Below are 14,312 nucleotides of genomic sequence, written 5' to 3'. Positions count from 1 at the left end.
CCACAGAGTTCCTGTGAGTGGCATCTTTGCACTGGATCTATTGTTATAAAGACTTTTTTCCTGGGTCAACACAAAGCTAGGAGACAGGAACTCTACATTCTAAGATGTCAAAAGGAACTGGATTCAATGTGTAGACTTCACTGAGCCTGCAGTAAGCCAAGAGTCCACAGTGTATCTATGAGGGTAGTTCATAGAAGCAGCCTTATAAAAACCACTTGGAGCTTCCTAGGATATATACAACTATACAACTATGCTTGCATAAAAAGTCACCCACATCACCTCTGGTGAAAAGGCAGGCAAACAGAGCTGCTGTGTCTTAAAGGGATGACCTCTGTCAAGCAGAACAATGATACTGCACTTAAATCCACTTGCAGCAGCACAGTAATTGGTGAGGGGCTGATTCAATCTTTGCAATAACTAAACCAGCAGATTAAGTACAGTTTCAGGCCAGAGAGCAAGTCTACAAATGACACTGTAAGGTCAGTCTAAAGTGAAATATGTCTTGAAAAAATCTGAAGGGAGAAAGAAACAGCAGGGGCCAGAGTCACCTCTGTCTTTAAACAAAGAAATAACAGGGCAAGATGTTCCTGCAGAATTTGGCGGCAGACTCCTTTTACTTAAAAGCATCTCCAGCCTTTGAAAAATATTAAAATGCTCTACTGAAGTTGAGTAAAAGGAGTGAAAACACACTGCTGGGTGATTGTGCATATTTCATATGACAGTGGCAGCTCTGTGGAATTCATTCATTTCAGAGGATGACTACCCTATTGTACAACGTTGTAGGTCTTCTGAGAATTCAACCCAGCTCTGAATAGCTTACTGAATTTTGGTTAACTGGGAATAGCTGCTCTGAGTCTCAATAACTTGGAGAAGGTGCAAAACACCAAATGCTCAGTCCAAGCAGAGAGCAGTATTTAAAGAGTCTCTGATTTCCCCCTGAGGTCTCAACTGAACAACTGCACAACAGACTGGAGACCCTCCACAAAACCCATTTTTCACAATGAAATACTCCAGTCCCCTGTGAAAGAAAGCAAGTTCACAAAGCAGCCTATGGTTGATGGTAAAAGTGTGATGCATTATGTGTAGCAGTTATGCAGAGTGCCCGTTTCAAACGGGGGGGGGGTGTCCCCACTTCTAACTATCTCCTTAACCCCTCCCCAAACAAAACCAACACTGAGCTAAGCTAAAATTAAGTGACAATGAATTCTTTATCTATGTCCCATTCCTGGGTAGCCTGCTCTACCATCTTCATATATATATATATATATATTGCAACTATTCCCCTGCTCATCCCCTTGTCTTAGAGCCCTGTGAACGCACACAAAGACACAGAGACACCAACCAGTTCAGGGTCAAAGACGAAAAGGAAGCTGAAGTACCCATCTCTGTATGAGCACTGTGAATCCCCGAGGCTCCAAATGCTGGCCTCTAAATCCTACAGGCAAAGGTGTATGTTGGGCGGGTTGGGGGGTAGGTAGTGGGGGCAAATGGGGGGGGGGGGGGGCGGTTCAGGCACGGAAAGCTGGAGATGAGAAGAAACGGAGACAAGAGAAAAAGACCCAAAGGATTCACAATTTCCAACACCCAGAGGTGCGCTGGTGGCTTTGATTTCCGCCCCCAACCTTCCTTTCAAGGCTCCAGGCAGAAGGAGGCTCTTTGTAAACTCCTTCCCCACGCTGGGCCCCTGGGCTCAGCCAGAGAAGACACCTTTGTGCGTCTCTTTTAAAGGGCACCTACGGAACAAAGGTTCCACACCTGCACGCTGCCGAGAACAATGGCTGCAAAGGAAGCGAGGCATCAGCGCCTAGAAATTAGCGGGGGGGATTCCCTCCTCGGTGTTGGAAGAGGAGGGGGCTGGACCCAGGGAGAAATCCCCGGGCCGCGGGACCCAGCGTAACGGAGGGGCTCCACGAGCCGAAGGGACCACGCATGGCCGTGGCCCCCGCTCAGTCCCGCCGCCTTCTCCGCGGCGGGCTCTCCCCAGAACGCCCCCGCCGCAGCCCGCCCCATTGTCTGCAACGCTCTAAAAACTTCGCGACTAGTCGAATGCGAACAAATAAATTCAGAACCCCATTTAACGAGCCCACGGATAATTAACCAGGCGAATCTCCCTCCCCCGGACCGCAGGGCTCGGTAACCTCCCGCCCCCTCCCAAAGGCCGGGGCATCTTTTCAAAAAACAAAACAGCCAAAAGCAAACCCCGGGCTCTTTACCTTGCACACCAGCTCCTCTCCACTGTGCAGATGCACGGCCCGAAAAACGTGGTCTCCCTCCAGGGGTTCCAACAATAAGTATTTCCCAATGCAAGAAACGCAATGCGACAAGTTCGGAGTCTCAGGCGGGCTCGGGGAGCCGAGGTTCGGGCTGAAACTCTGGCTGGGTTCGGCGGACCTTATAGACGACAACTCCTCGAAATCCTGGGTTTTGTTCCGCGATCTCCCATATCTTGCTATTGTGATGGGGGTAGACCTGTGTATGTTCATGAGTGTGGGGATCGCACTCGACAAACAAAAAAAAACCGCTGGAGAGATGAGTCGCGGGCGAGTGCGGCTGCAGGCGCCTCCGTGCCACGGATGTTAAAAGGGATCGAGAGGGGAGGGACGGGAAGGGGGCTACGTGGAGAAAGAGTTAGAAGCCCCCCAAAAGGGAGACGCCGGGCACCTCGTCTGCTCCGAGCCCGACTCCCGGGGGGTCCTCGGTCGGCGGCAACTCGGGTCCTTTTGTTACCCCCAAAGCCGCCAGCGATTTGCAGAATCTTCGCACTTTTAGTTTCTCTCTCTCGCTCCTTTTCCAACGTGGATCTGGACTTGTAACCGGATTGCTAAGGTGGGGAGCTGCAGCCCTGGGGCTCCCAAAGCAGTCCCCACGCAGGCTTCCGAAGCAGACGGGGCGAAGGAGCCTCGCTGTAGTTTGTGCAGTCTTCGGGGAGCGCACACGGCCGCCGCTTGGTCTCGGCGCGTTAGAAACCAAACAAAAAGAAAAAGGAAACAAGCCCGGGTACCGGCTCGCGCCGCACCGCAGACTGAATCCGCGCTGCACCCCCTTTTTTGGTGGAAAGGGTGGGGGGCGTGGAAGGCGGGGGGGGGGGGGGAGGTTGCCGGAGAGGGTCCGGAGAGGGTAATTACCTACGTTTTAACTGTAGATGGCGTCTGAGGCTTTTCCAAGATCGCTAGAGCTCTCCAAAATTTAAACAAACAGACAAAAAGAAAGAAAAAAAAAAAAATAGCAAGGGAGCATTTAACTTAGAGCGGTCAGCGCTGCCAACAAAAGATTGCAAAAGCCGGTCACGGAGTTGCGGGCCGGGCGCAGGTACGCGACAAAGCCCAGGGCTTGGCCCGCCGGGCGGAGGTCAGCACCGGCTCATGCCGTCGCCGCTCCCTCGCGCTCTGGATCGGCCTCCGGAGAAAGCGAGAAGCGCGCGCAGGGAGGACGAGGGTAGATCAATGGTCTCCGGTGTCCCCGACACGAGCTTCCGGGGGTCCTCCCGGCGCAGGAAAGGGATGCACCCCCAGCCCAGTAAACCCACGCCGTCTCCTGTCTCGCTCTTTTCACTGGATCGCGCCTTGGAATAATTTGCCACGGCTCCGTCACCCCCTACCCTCAACCAAAACTGCCTGGCGGGGTTGTTTTGGAGAAAATTGACGGCTTCTCTTCTTCTTTGATTTTTGTTCTTCCCCGCACCCGGAGGTAAGAGAAACGTGTATTGGAAATGGAAGGGGACGGCCGACGGTGCCCGAGGCCAATCCCCGAGCTCAGCACGCCCGCATCTCTCGGCGAGGCGGTATTAATAGTTACTTACGTGGCCGGGGATCTCTGCGCGAGCGGGGCTGTGTGTGTGCGCGCGCGCGCCTCGCTCGCGCTCGGTCTCCCCATTCAATGTCACCGACACATTTCCACTGAGCCTCCGCCCCCCTTCCCCCCCCCCCACCACCCGGCGGCACGGGCGACTGGCTGAGCGCAGCGTCGGCCCCGCCCCGCCCCCGCCCCGGGGCCCCCCCTCATTGAGCCGGAGGCCCATCAATCAGCCTCGCCGCTGCCAGTCCTCGGGCAGCTCCCCGCGCCCGCAGGCGGCTGCCACTGCCATTGCAGCTCCTGGCTCCGGGCGCGGGCGCTCGCCTTCCCCCTGCCCCCCCAGGATGGCTCAGCCCGGGTGAGGTAAACAAAGTACTTTATCCAACTGGGGCCCGGAGCAGGGGAGGTAGCGCACCCAACCAGGGAGGGACGGTCCCGGCGCCGCCACCGGCTACTGCGCGCCCTGCTGCAGGCGGTGGGGCGACTCCTGCCCCACCACCAAGTCCCCTAAGAAGCTCCATCAGTGACGAGTGGACTTCCTAACTCGTTCATCTTCCCGGGCGCTCCTCCCCAGCAAGCTGGGCATCCTCTGAGCGTCCGGACACCGCTGCTCACATAGCTCTTGTCCTTGGAAGATGTGCTTGCCATGCGGGGTGCCGCACCGAGTTTCAAAAATCAGTTTCATTATCTTTTTCCAACACTCTCCTCCCCATATAAAAAGGAACGGATTACTTGCTTTTAGTTGGTGTCCTCCTCAACCCTCCACCTACCGTCAAGGCTTTTAGTATTTTTCTGCCTGCCGAATACGAGCTCAAAGACATCTTTTAACTCAGACCGCAGGTAATCACTAATTCTTCCGCTCCCAAGACATGCCCAGAGGGTTTTGGCCCAGGCAAACAATGCTGGCGCACACCTCCTGCTAAGCGTGGGGCTCCTTCAGTCCGAGTCCCTTTCTCTTGTTCTCTTTATGCTTCCTCCCTCAACACACGTGGACCACAGAGTCACTGGGCACTGGGAATCAGGTGAGGGCTACAGGTTCACTCCAGTTATTCCCAATTTCCGCAAGAGGTGCCAGTCCTTTGATTTAGGCTAGAACTTGGACAGAGGCCTGGACTGCCAGGCCTTAACCTAATGTGTCCTGGTAAACCAAGCAATCTGATTGGGGACCAAAAAAAAAAAAAAAGCCCAAGGGGCTGAGAAAGGGGAGTTTAGAATACTCTGAACTTTTATACGCACGTATGCATATTTTCCGGAGAAGGCAATGGCACCCCACTCCAGTACTCTTACCTGGAAAATCCCATGGACGGAGGAGCCTGGAAGGCTGCAGTGCACGGGGTCATTGAGGGTCGGACTCCACTGAGCGACTTCACTTTCACTTTTCGCTTTCATGCATTGGAGAAGGAAATGGCAACCCACTCCAGTGTTCTTGCCTGGAGAATCCCAGGGACGGGGGAGCCTGGTGGGCTACCGTCTATGGGGTCGCACAGAGTCGGACACGACTGAGCAGGCACATGCATATTTTCTAGTCTGGGAGGAAAAGCGGACTATATCATGTATTGCCCATGGTAGGACACTTTTTAAAAAACTATTTATTTACTTGGCTGTGTCCGGTCTTAGTTGTGGCACCATGTGGGATCTTAGTCCTTCCCACCCACCCAACCAGGGATCCATTCCCCCCACCCATCCCCTGCGTTGGAAGGCAGATTCTTAACCACTGGACCACCAGGGAAGTCCTTGGTAGGACACTTTTGAGTCAAAAAAAGAGGGCTCTGTAGGATTATGCCCACATATTTGCAGTTTATGATTATGCACAAACTCCAGAGATAAGCCATTCCTGGGAGGCTGGCAGAAGAGATCACAGACTGTATGACAGGCCACCACAGGGCCACTGGGTTTGAAAAAAGGGTCAAGAAAGTGCTCCCATGTCTCCCGACTCCCTTTCGCCAACTGACTTCTGGCAGACCTTCCTGGCACTCAGTCCCTCACCCTAGGGCAACTTGTGTGTTCCCCCAGACCGTCACCACGAGTGGTGAGCAGGATCCATTCATGAATCTCGGCCCATCGAGGGTCCTCTGCTGGTGCTCATCTCGGGAACAGTCCTCTGTTCCTCCGCTGAGGAGTCAGAAAGAAAGGCACCAGCCTCCCTTGTCAGTGGCCACCAACAGTGCTTTATAACTAGGAGTTTAGGAGACCCTGTTCCAGGCCTGTCTGGGCCTCTGATTTCCAATGAAAATTGAGTCAAGACATTTTTTTTCTCCTCCCTGACTACCCCTTTTTTCAGCTGTAAAATGAGAAGCCTAACAACCGTCCAGCTCAGCTCACGTGACTGCTTTAGAATTATATTTTTCAATTCCAGGAAATCTATGGTGGTTTACTATAAGCCCAGCCTAGGATGGGTGTTAAGGATCCAAATATGAGTAAGATTTAGTCTCTGCCACCCAGGAGCTCAGAGTCCAGCTTCAGAGAAATACTTGGAAATACATCGTTTCATTGTATAACAGTATGGCTATTAGATATCAAGGCATCCACTTTTCCTGGGCTTCAGGGAGTTTTCCAGAAAAAATTATTTTTTTTCGCCTTGAATTTATCCAAAGCAAATATTTAATTGAAACCTACTATGCACCAGATGGACAAGGCAATGGCACCCCACTCCAGTACTCTTGCCTGGAAAATCCCATGGATGGAGGAGCCTGGTAGGCTGCAGTCCATGGGGTCGCTAAGAGTTGGACAAGACTCAGTGACTTCACTTTGACTTTTCATTTTCATGCATTGGAGATGGAAATGGCAACCCACTCCAGTGTTCTTGCCTGGAGAATCCCAGGGATGGGGGAGCCTGGTGGCTGCCGTCTATGGGGTCACACAGAGTCGGACACGACTGAAGTGACTTAGCATAGCATAGCATAGCATGCACCAGATACTGAGTTTCGAGATACAATGATTTTAAAGAATTTATTTCCTATCCTCATGGATCTTGAAAAAGTTCTATGAGTCATACAATAAGATAAATAAGAGATTGTCATTGGCATTTCTGGTGGAGAGAAAGAATGTACAGAAGCAAAGAAGTGGGATGTTCTGAAATTTCTAGTGACTCTCCACAGCTTTGGTACTGGCAGCTTAGGAGCAGTGGCCAGGCATGTGGCAAAGTGAACTGGGATTAGAATGAGAAGGGACAGACAGACCAGCCAAAGTAGAAGAGATGTAGAGTGAATGCTACCATTAAACGGGGAATTGACATGGTTGATTGGGGTTCTAGAAAGATCATAGTGGACGTCATATGAAGTAAATATCAGTGGGCTTCCAAGGAAAGAGAAAGCCCTGTCACCTGGAGAGACTGAGAAAGTGGTCAACATAGTGGTACATCACAGATGCTGTGAGCTTCCCTGGTAGCTCAGCTGATAAAGACTTCGCCTGCAATTCAGCAGACCCTTGTTGGATTCCTGGGTTGGGAAGATGAACCAGAGAAGGGAGAGGCCACCCACTCCACTGTTCTTGCCTGGAGAATCCCATGGACAGAGGAGCCTAGCAAGCTACAGTCCATGGGGTCACAGAGAGTCAGACATGACTGAGTGACTTAAGCACAGCACAGCAATGGATGCTATGCATGATTGATGGTACATTCATGACTTCTGATGAAATTATATGGTGGCCACAGTCCTGCCCATTCTTAAAGGCCAAATTCATGATCTTTGGAAACTACTGTAGTGCAGGATAAATTACATAATTTATACCTAGTGCCTTAAATCTTTTTATCCGAATTCACAGTAATTCTTCTTAGATTGGAAAAAAAAAAAAACATGTAATAGGAAGATCTTTGTGGGAATCTTCATTCATTCACTTTTTAGGTATATGACCTTAGATGAATTTGAAATACTTCAATTATAAAATGGGTTTCCCCGGTGGCTCAGTGGTAAAGAATCTACCTGCGATGCAGGAGATGGAAGTTTGATCCCTCAGTGGGGACGATCTCTTGGAGAAGGAAATGGCAACCCACTCCAGTATTCTTGTCCATGGGAAATCCCATGGACAGAGAAACCTGGCAGGCTTCGGTCCCTGGGGTTGCAAAGAGTCACAACTTAGCGACTGAACAGCAGCACATAAGGCAACTAGCATAATGTCTTGCATATTTGTCATTATTTGAATATGTCCGTAGAAAACAATTCAACATGCAATGATAATAATAATAATAATAGACAAAATGCCTAAAATATCTATAAAATGTATAGGAGTTGTTAAAGTAACAGTTGTAGGTATGCTGCTGCTGCTGCTAAGTCGCTTCAGTCGTGTCCGACTCTGTGTGACCCCATAGACGGCGGCCCACCAGGGTCCTCTGCCCATGAGATAGGGTTGTAGGTATGGTTAAATACAAATTATGTAGCTATGATAAAAGATGATATGGCAATTAAACTAGGGATTATATAATTACAGAGGAATAGTAACCAGTCCCTGGGCTTCCCATGTGGCTCAGTGGTAAAGAATCTGCCTGCCAATGCAGGAGATACAGGTTCAATCCCTGAGTCAGGAAGATCCCCTAGAGGAGTAAATGGCAACCCACTCCAGTATTCTTCTTGCCTGGTGGGCTACAGTCCATGGGGTTGGAAAGAGCTGGACATGACTTAGCGACTGAGCACAGCACACATTAACCAGTCCACTCTGTGGAACAGTCAGATCCAGCTGCCATAGGTTGCTAATCTGCTGTGCATGTTTTCCAGAGTGTCCTCTATCTTGAAATGCATGTAACTGCTCCTTAATTCACTTCTTCTCTCATTAGTTCATTCATCTAGTAAATGTTCAGTAGGTACCTGCTAAATGTGAAGCCCTAAACTAAGTGATGTGTTTGTTGATCAGATAACAACTCTTGAGACTACTATGTCACTTGAAGGCTGATATATACCATGGATGATGATAGTCTTCTTTCTTAACTCTCACATCATACCTAGGCTCAAAAATCTGTGACAGGCTTCCAGGACAAATTGTAGATGTGGCTACCATATGCTGATCTGCACAAATGCAGAATGTTCCATTCCCCTCTGAGGTCTTTGTGAGTGTCACCCTTGGAATTGTGCAAAACATGACCTTCTTGGCCATACCTGAAAACCTGGGCATAGATAAAGGGAGTTGGAATTTAAGAAATTCCCAGCAACTTCGTCTCCCACTCCTCTTGGTTCTGTGCCCACTGGCCCACTCACACCACTCTGTGGACTCTACCTCTATGTCTATGACTTGACATAGGTGTCTGTGACACCTGCTTGATGACTAGGACCTCTGTATTTCCCTGAAGTTACTCCTTTCCAAGGTGTTCCTTCTAGCTTGTTCATATCATGTTCCCTACTTCTCTTATCTGGTTTTATGGCTGCCTCAGGTTTTACAAATGGTATGTTCAAAATCAAGGTGGCGTGGATGTGGTTGGTCAAGAATGAGGTTTGTGGTGTAAAGACATGAGTTGCAATCTAGATATTCCTGATGACAGTATCTGCAGATCACCTGGCATCAGAGTCAGTACCAGACGCCAGGAAGGTAAGTGCCCCTAATTACTCCTATAAGTTAACTCTAGAAAGAGATTCCATCATTCCTCTGTGCAAGGAGGAAGGGAGAGATCCAGGGGAGAGGGTACACAGCTTCACTGCTGCAGTCCTCCGAGATGCATTTGGCCAAGTTCACTGTGACCCTGGGGTTTGGACACAGTCATGATGAAGAGGGCAATGGCACCCCACTCCAGTACTCTTGCCTGGAAACTCCCATGGATGGAGGAGCCTGGTAGACTCCAGTCCATGGGGTTGTCAAGAGTCGGACACGACTGAGTGACTTCACTTTCACTTTTCACTTTCATGCATTGGAGAAGAAAATGGCAACCCACTCCAGTGTTCTTGCCTGGAGAATCCCAGGGACGGGGGAGCCTGGTGGGCTGCCATCTATGGGGTCGCACAGAGTCGGACACGACTGAAGCAACTTAGTAGCAGCAGCAGCAGCATGATGGAGAGATGCATTTCCAGTGGTATGAAACTTGTGGCTTGCTTCCAAGCTTCATGTCATAAATTGCCCCATTACTTTGCGAGTCTTCTCTTTTACTAACTTTGATAATAATTATACTTCAATTATGCCTTCTGAGCACTACACCAGCCACTTTCTTTCTCTCTGCTTCTTATACAATCCATCAAAATAGATATTATTACCCCCACTTTTCAGATGAAGGAACCAGGACCAGGACCCAGCAAAACTCATTACCTTTTTCCACAGTGGCCGGTTACTCAATGGCTGTGCTGCTCACGTGTGTGTGTGTCTGTGTGTGTCTGTGTGTGTGAGGGAAGAAGGGGGCAGGGGAATGAATAAGGTTCACGTACATCACGTTGCCCGTCATCAGGCTATTTTAGATGTCTAAACCTTTGGCTTGAATTGCTCACTTGTAATCAATCCTTCCATAATAGTGTTTCTTTTCTCAATTTGTTCTAAACAGTTTGTCTTTGAAAAATGGTGGTTTATGTCCAAGGTGATTCCTAGCAGTACCTATTAAAAAGTGACTTTGTATTTGTTTGTTTTAGCATGGCAAGGTAAGGGGTCTGTTTTCTTCTTTGAATAAATGGTCTACTAGAAGAAGACCAGTGTATAAATACAAAAGAAATTGGCATGTTGAAACAATTTTTTCCCCACGCCCTGGTTTTGTTGTTTTTCTTCCCGACCAAAGGAATAGTTGTTGAGTGCTTACAAGTGAAATGAATATAGGAGAATTTTGTTGCTGTTGTTCCTTTTAAATTAAATTAGAGGAGGATGGGATACCTAGTATATGGGAATTTTCTGAATATTGCAAATTGCCTGCCATCCTGTTACATATTGCAGAGCAGCTAATAAAACAAAGTGAAAACTGGTAAAAATAATCCAGCTAGTCCAGCAAGTGCTACAAATTTACATTTATCTAGAAAGCAATGGCACCCCACTCCAGTACTCTTGCCTGGAAAATCCCATGGATGGAGCAGCCTGGTAGGCTGTAGTCCATGGGGTTGCTAAGAGTTGGACACGACTGAATAACTTCCCTTTCACTTTTCACTTTCATGCATTGGAGAAGGAAATGGCAACCCACTCCAGTGTTCTTGCCTGGAGAATCCCAAGGACGGGGGAGCCTGGTGGGCTTCTGTCTATGGGGTTGCATAGAGTCGGACACGACTGAAGTGACTTAGCAGCAGCACAGTGCTAGGTTACTGTAAAAATAGATCCCGTTTGAAGGGTGTTCTGGTAAGTCTAGTGTGTGTTTCCATACCTGGCACACAGACAAATGTCGAGGGAGAAGATTTCCCACCCTCTGCCCCCACCCCTACCCCCGCACCCCGCTCTGTTTTTGAGTTTTAGGCCTTTGAATGACACTTCAATCCCCTACCATTTGTGGAGTGGAAGTAACCGATACCCTCCTTACAAAGGGAATAGGCTGAACTGAATGATCATTTACATCCCTCTTCAGCTTTTAAAAGCCCACCTTCAGTTTGGGAAAAACAAGCTGGTCACCAGTACACCAGGGTCTGAACAAGGACACGTTGAGCTTTTATCCCATTTGGGCCCCAACTTGGCCAATTAGTCACATGATCTTGGACAGCCCTGATTGCTCAGATTAAGGTCTATTAAGAATATGTGCCATAGCCTCACCAATTTGCAAAGCATTCTTATGTATTTTGTGCCATTTAATCCTCACGATAGCTCTATAAAGGAGATTTCATTACAAACCTCAGCGGAAGAAACTGAGTCTCAAGGAAATTAGCTCATGAGCACAAACCCAGTACTGTTTATTTGTCTGTGTCCGTCAGGTCTTTTAGTTGTGGCACACAAGATCTTCGTTGCGGGGTTATTCACTGTGGCGCACAGATTTTCTAGTTGTGGCACACGCACTCATTAGTTGAGGCAGGCAGGCTTAGTTGCTCCACAACATTTGGGGTCTTAGTTCCCAGACCAGGGATTGAACCCGTGTCCTCTACATTGCAGGGCAGGTGTTTTTAACCACTGGTCCATCAGTGAAATTCCACAAACCCAATACTTCTGATACTTTACAGCACAGCTCTCCTTCCTGCCACTGCCTTCTCCTCTGCCTTGTCCTTGTGTCCTTTCCTCTCCTCTCCTCTATTTCCTTCTGTGTCCAAATATTGTTTTAAATTTAAAACAATTTGAGGGTCCTTACCTAGAATTTTGTTTGATGGTTTCACTGGATAGTTGCAAACCAGGAAAGTGCATTTAAATAAAAAGGCAGTATCTATATTATAGTGGTTTCCACCTTGTGAGCCTTGGATCCTCAGGTGGGCTTGGAGCAGAGCGTGCACAGTATGGAAACTCAGTGCTATGTGGCAATCTGTTTAGTGAGCTATAGATGGAATGAATGATATGTCCCATTCATATCTGTGTAATTCACATTCAAATATACAAGAGTGCTTTGAGTGTTAAAACTGTGAACAAATAACTGATTTCACAGTATTTTTCCCATATATCTAATTTGTATCCCTTGGAAGAACATGAAATTTTATATCTTTTACATTTTGTTCCAAAACTCAGAAAGATTGAGACTTGTTCTTCACTGAATAGGTAACTCCTAGCCATGAACCCAACACTTTAGAAAATGGGTCCATCTGTACGTGTGGACCTGAGGGATGGTGTATGATCCTGGGTGGGGTGTAAACTGGAGGAGTGTTGAAGAAATACAGTCCCTTGTTCTAAATATGAGGTAAGCATCAAGCCTCAGTCTTCATTATCTTCATTTGCATAATAAAAGAGTCTGCTAGCAAATATGGTTTTAGGCTATTTTGCTACAGGGAAGTAAGCTGCTTTCTAAATCACACAGTTGTTCAGAGACCACAGCCCTTGACCCGTGACAGACTCTGGAACTGCATCTAGAAGAGAGTGAGATACAAAAGTCAACCAATCATATTCAAGAGGTCAGGAAAGTGTATATGGTGCACTTTTTCTGAAGTTCAGTAGTTCTGTGACCTTCAGTCAATTCCGGAATATCCCTAAACCTCAGTTTCTGCTTCCTTAAAATGGCACCGTCATAGTACAGATCTTGTAGGGTGTGGTGAGAACTGCGGACAGGTGAATGAAGCTCTGTGTAGGGCCTGGAGGTAGTGAGGACTAGCCCTGACCACAGTACAGTTAGCCCTCCATATCCACAGGTTCCACATGCATGGATTCAATCACCTGTGGATCAAAAATAATTGAGAAAAAAAAAATACAGAAAATCCAATAAGCAAAATTTGAACTTGCCGGCATCAGCAACTATTTGCATAGCATGTGCATTGTATTAGGTATTTCAAGTAATCTAAAGATGATTTAAAGTATACAGGAAGATGTTCATAGGTTATATGCAAATTTAAAAAAACTATATGTATATATGGAGCATCTGTGGATTTTGGTATCTGAAGGGCAGTTGGGGAGGTGTCTTGGAACCAATCCCCTATGGATACAGAGGACAACTGGGAGACAAGGTTACTGTCAGACAGTGGGGGAATGTGACTGCTGAGCTAAGTGCTAGGACTTCATGCCACTGACCAGATGTTGCCCTAGCCTCAAGATGAAAGATCCTCATTAGCCAGAAATCACATGGTGTAATAGGAAGAGAGAGATATATATATATATATATATATGTATATATATATATACACTTCTTTTTTATATACTTGTATTATTCAACCATTGCTGCATAACAAATTGCCCCCCAAAGCTTCAGCTTCCAAGGTCACTCCTTTAGGTATTGATAGGATTCAAGTCCTTGAATGCTGTTGGGCTGAGGGTCTCATTTCCTCCCTGGATGTTGACTGGAAACCACCCTCCAGTCTGAATCACATGAGCTTCTCCAAAGGGCAGCTGACAGCATGGCATCTTGCTTGATTAGAGCAAACACCAGAGAAGACCCAGAGAGAGGACAAGCCAGACAAATGTCCAAGTCTTTTGTAGCCTAATCCTGGAAGTGACATCATTTTGCCATAGTCTGCTTATTAAGAGCAAGTCACCAAGGCCATCCCACAGAACAAGAGAGGATTCCACCAGGTGTGAAGACCAGGAATTATTAGGAGCCTTTTTAGAAGCTGTCTGCCTTTCTGTTCTCTAGGGTAGGATGCCAGATTCTGGGGGTAAATATAATTCTGTTTAGTAGGAAGGGGTGGAAGCTAGCTGCTGCAGGCCTACGTTGAGAGAATATATACAACTTCTGGTATTCTTCAAGAATTCTTCCCTCTGGCATGGTGGCTCCATGGCTGGGCAATGGCAATCTCATCCTCTCTGCCCCCTGCCATCTTGATCTACCTTGAGATGCCCAAGCATTCCCCTGGAATCTAGGGGTGGGTAGAGAATGCTTCCATCTGGAGACTTGGAGGCCCTGGAGATATAATGCCATGTTTGAATTTCCCTCTATAACTACAGTTACTATGCTGAAGTCTTTGACTGTGTGGATTAAAACAAACAGTGGAAAATTCTTAAAGAGATGGGAATACCAGACCACCTGACCTGCCTCCCGAGATATCTGCATGCAGATCAAGAAGTAACAGTTAGAACTGGAC

General features: G+C 47.8%; 1 protein-coding gene and 1 long non-coding RNA gene across 6 annotated transcripts in view; one reads left to right on the top strand and one right to left on the bottom strand.

Moving 5' to 3' along the window:
* TRIB2 (tribbles pseudokinase 2) overlaps window positions 1-3,867 on the bottom strand; it is a 29,489-nt gene extending 25,622 nt beyond the window's left edge. For 2 of the 4 annotated variants that reach the window (XM_086323548.1, XM_086323550.1), the window contains exons 1-2: window positions 3,800-3,867; window positions 2,214-3,177 (exon numbers count right to left, since the gene is read on the bottom strand). In XM_086323548.1, the coding sequence (XP_086179674.1) occupies window positions 2,214-2,483 (270 nt within the window). In that variant the 5' untranslated portion in view covers window positions 2,484-3,177; window positions 3,800-3,867. Of the gene's footprint in view, window positions 1-2,213 lie in introns of all 4 variants that reach the window. The other 2 variants (XM_086323549.1, XM_086323551.1) reach the window with 2 other exon arrangements.
* Window positions 3,548-14,312, top strand: part of LOC147362732 (uncharacterized) — a 46,034-nt gene continuing 35,269 nt past the window's right edge. For both annotated transcript variants that reach the window (XR_015135778.1, XR_015135779.1), the window contains exon 1: window positions 3,548-3,687. This is a non-coding gene — a long non-coding RNA (uncharacterized LOC147362732). The remainder of the gene's footprint in view (window positions 3,688-14,312) is intronic.

This window comes from Bos grunniens, chromosome 11 (genome assembly GCF_055505025.1).
Source record: "Bos grunniens cultivar Pamir isolate PY7600 chromosome 11, Bosgru_T2T1.0, whole genome shotgun sequence".
Lineage (NCBI taxonomy): Eukaryota > Metazoa > Chordata > Mammalia > Artiodactyla > Bovidae > Bos > Bos grunniens.
This window is presented reverse-complemented; position numbering and strand designations above follow the sequence as displayed.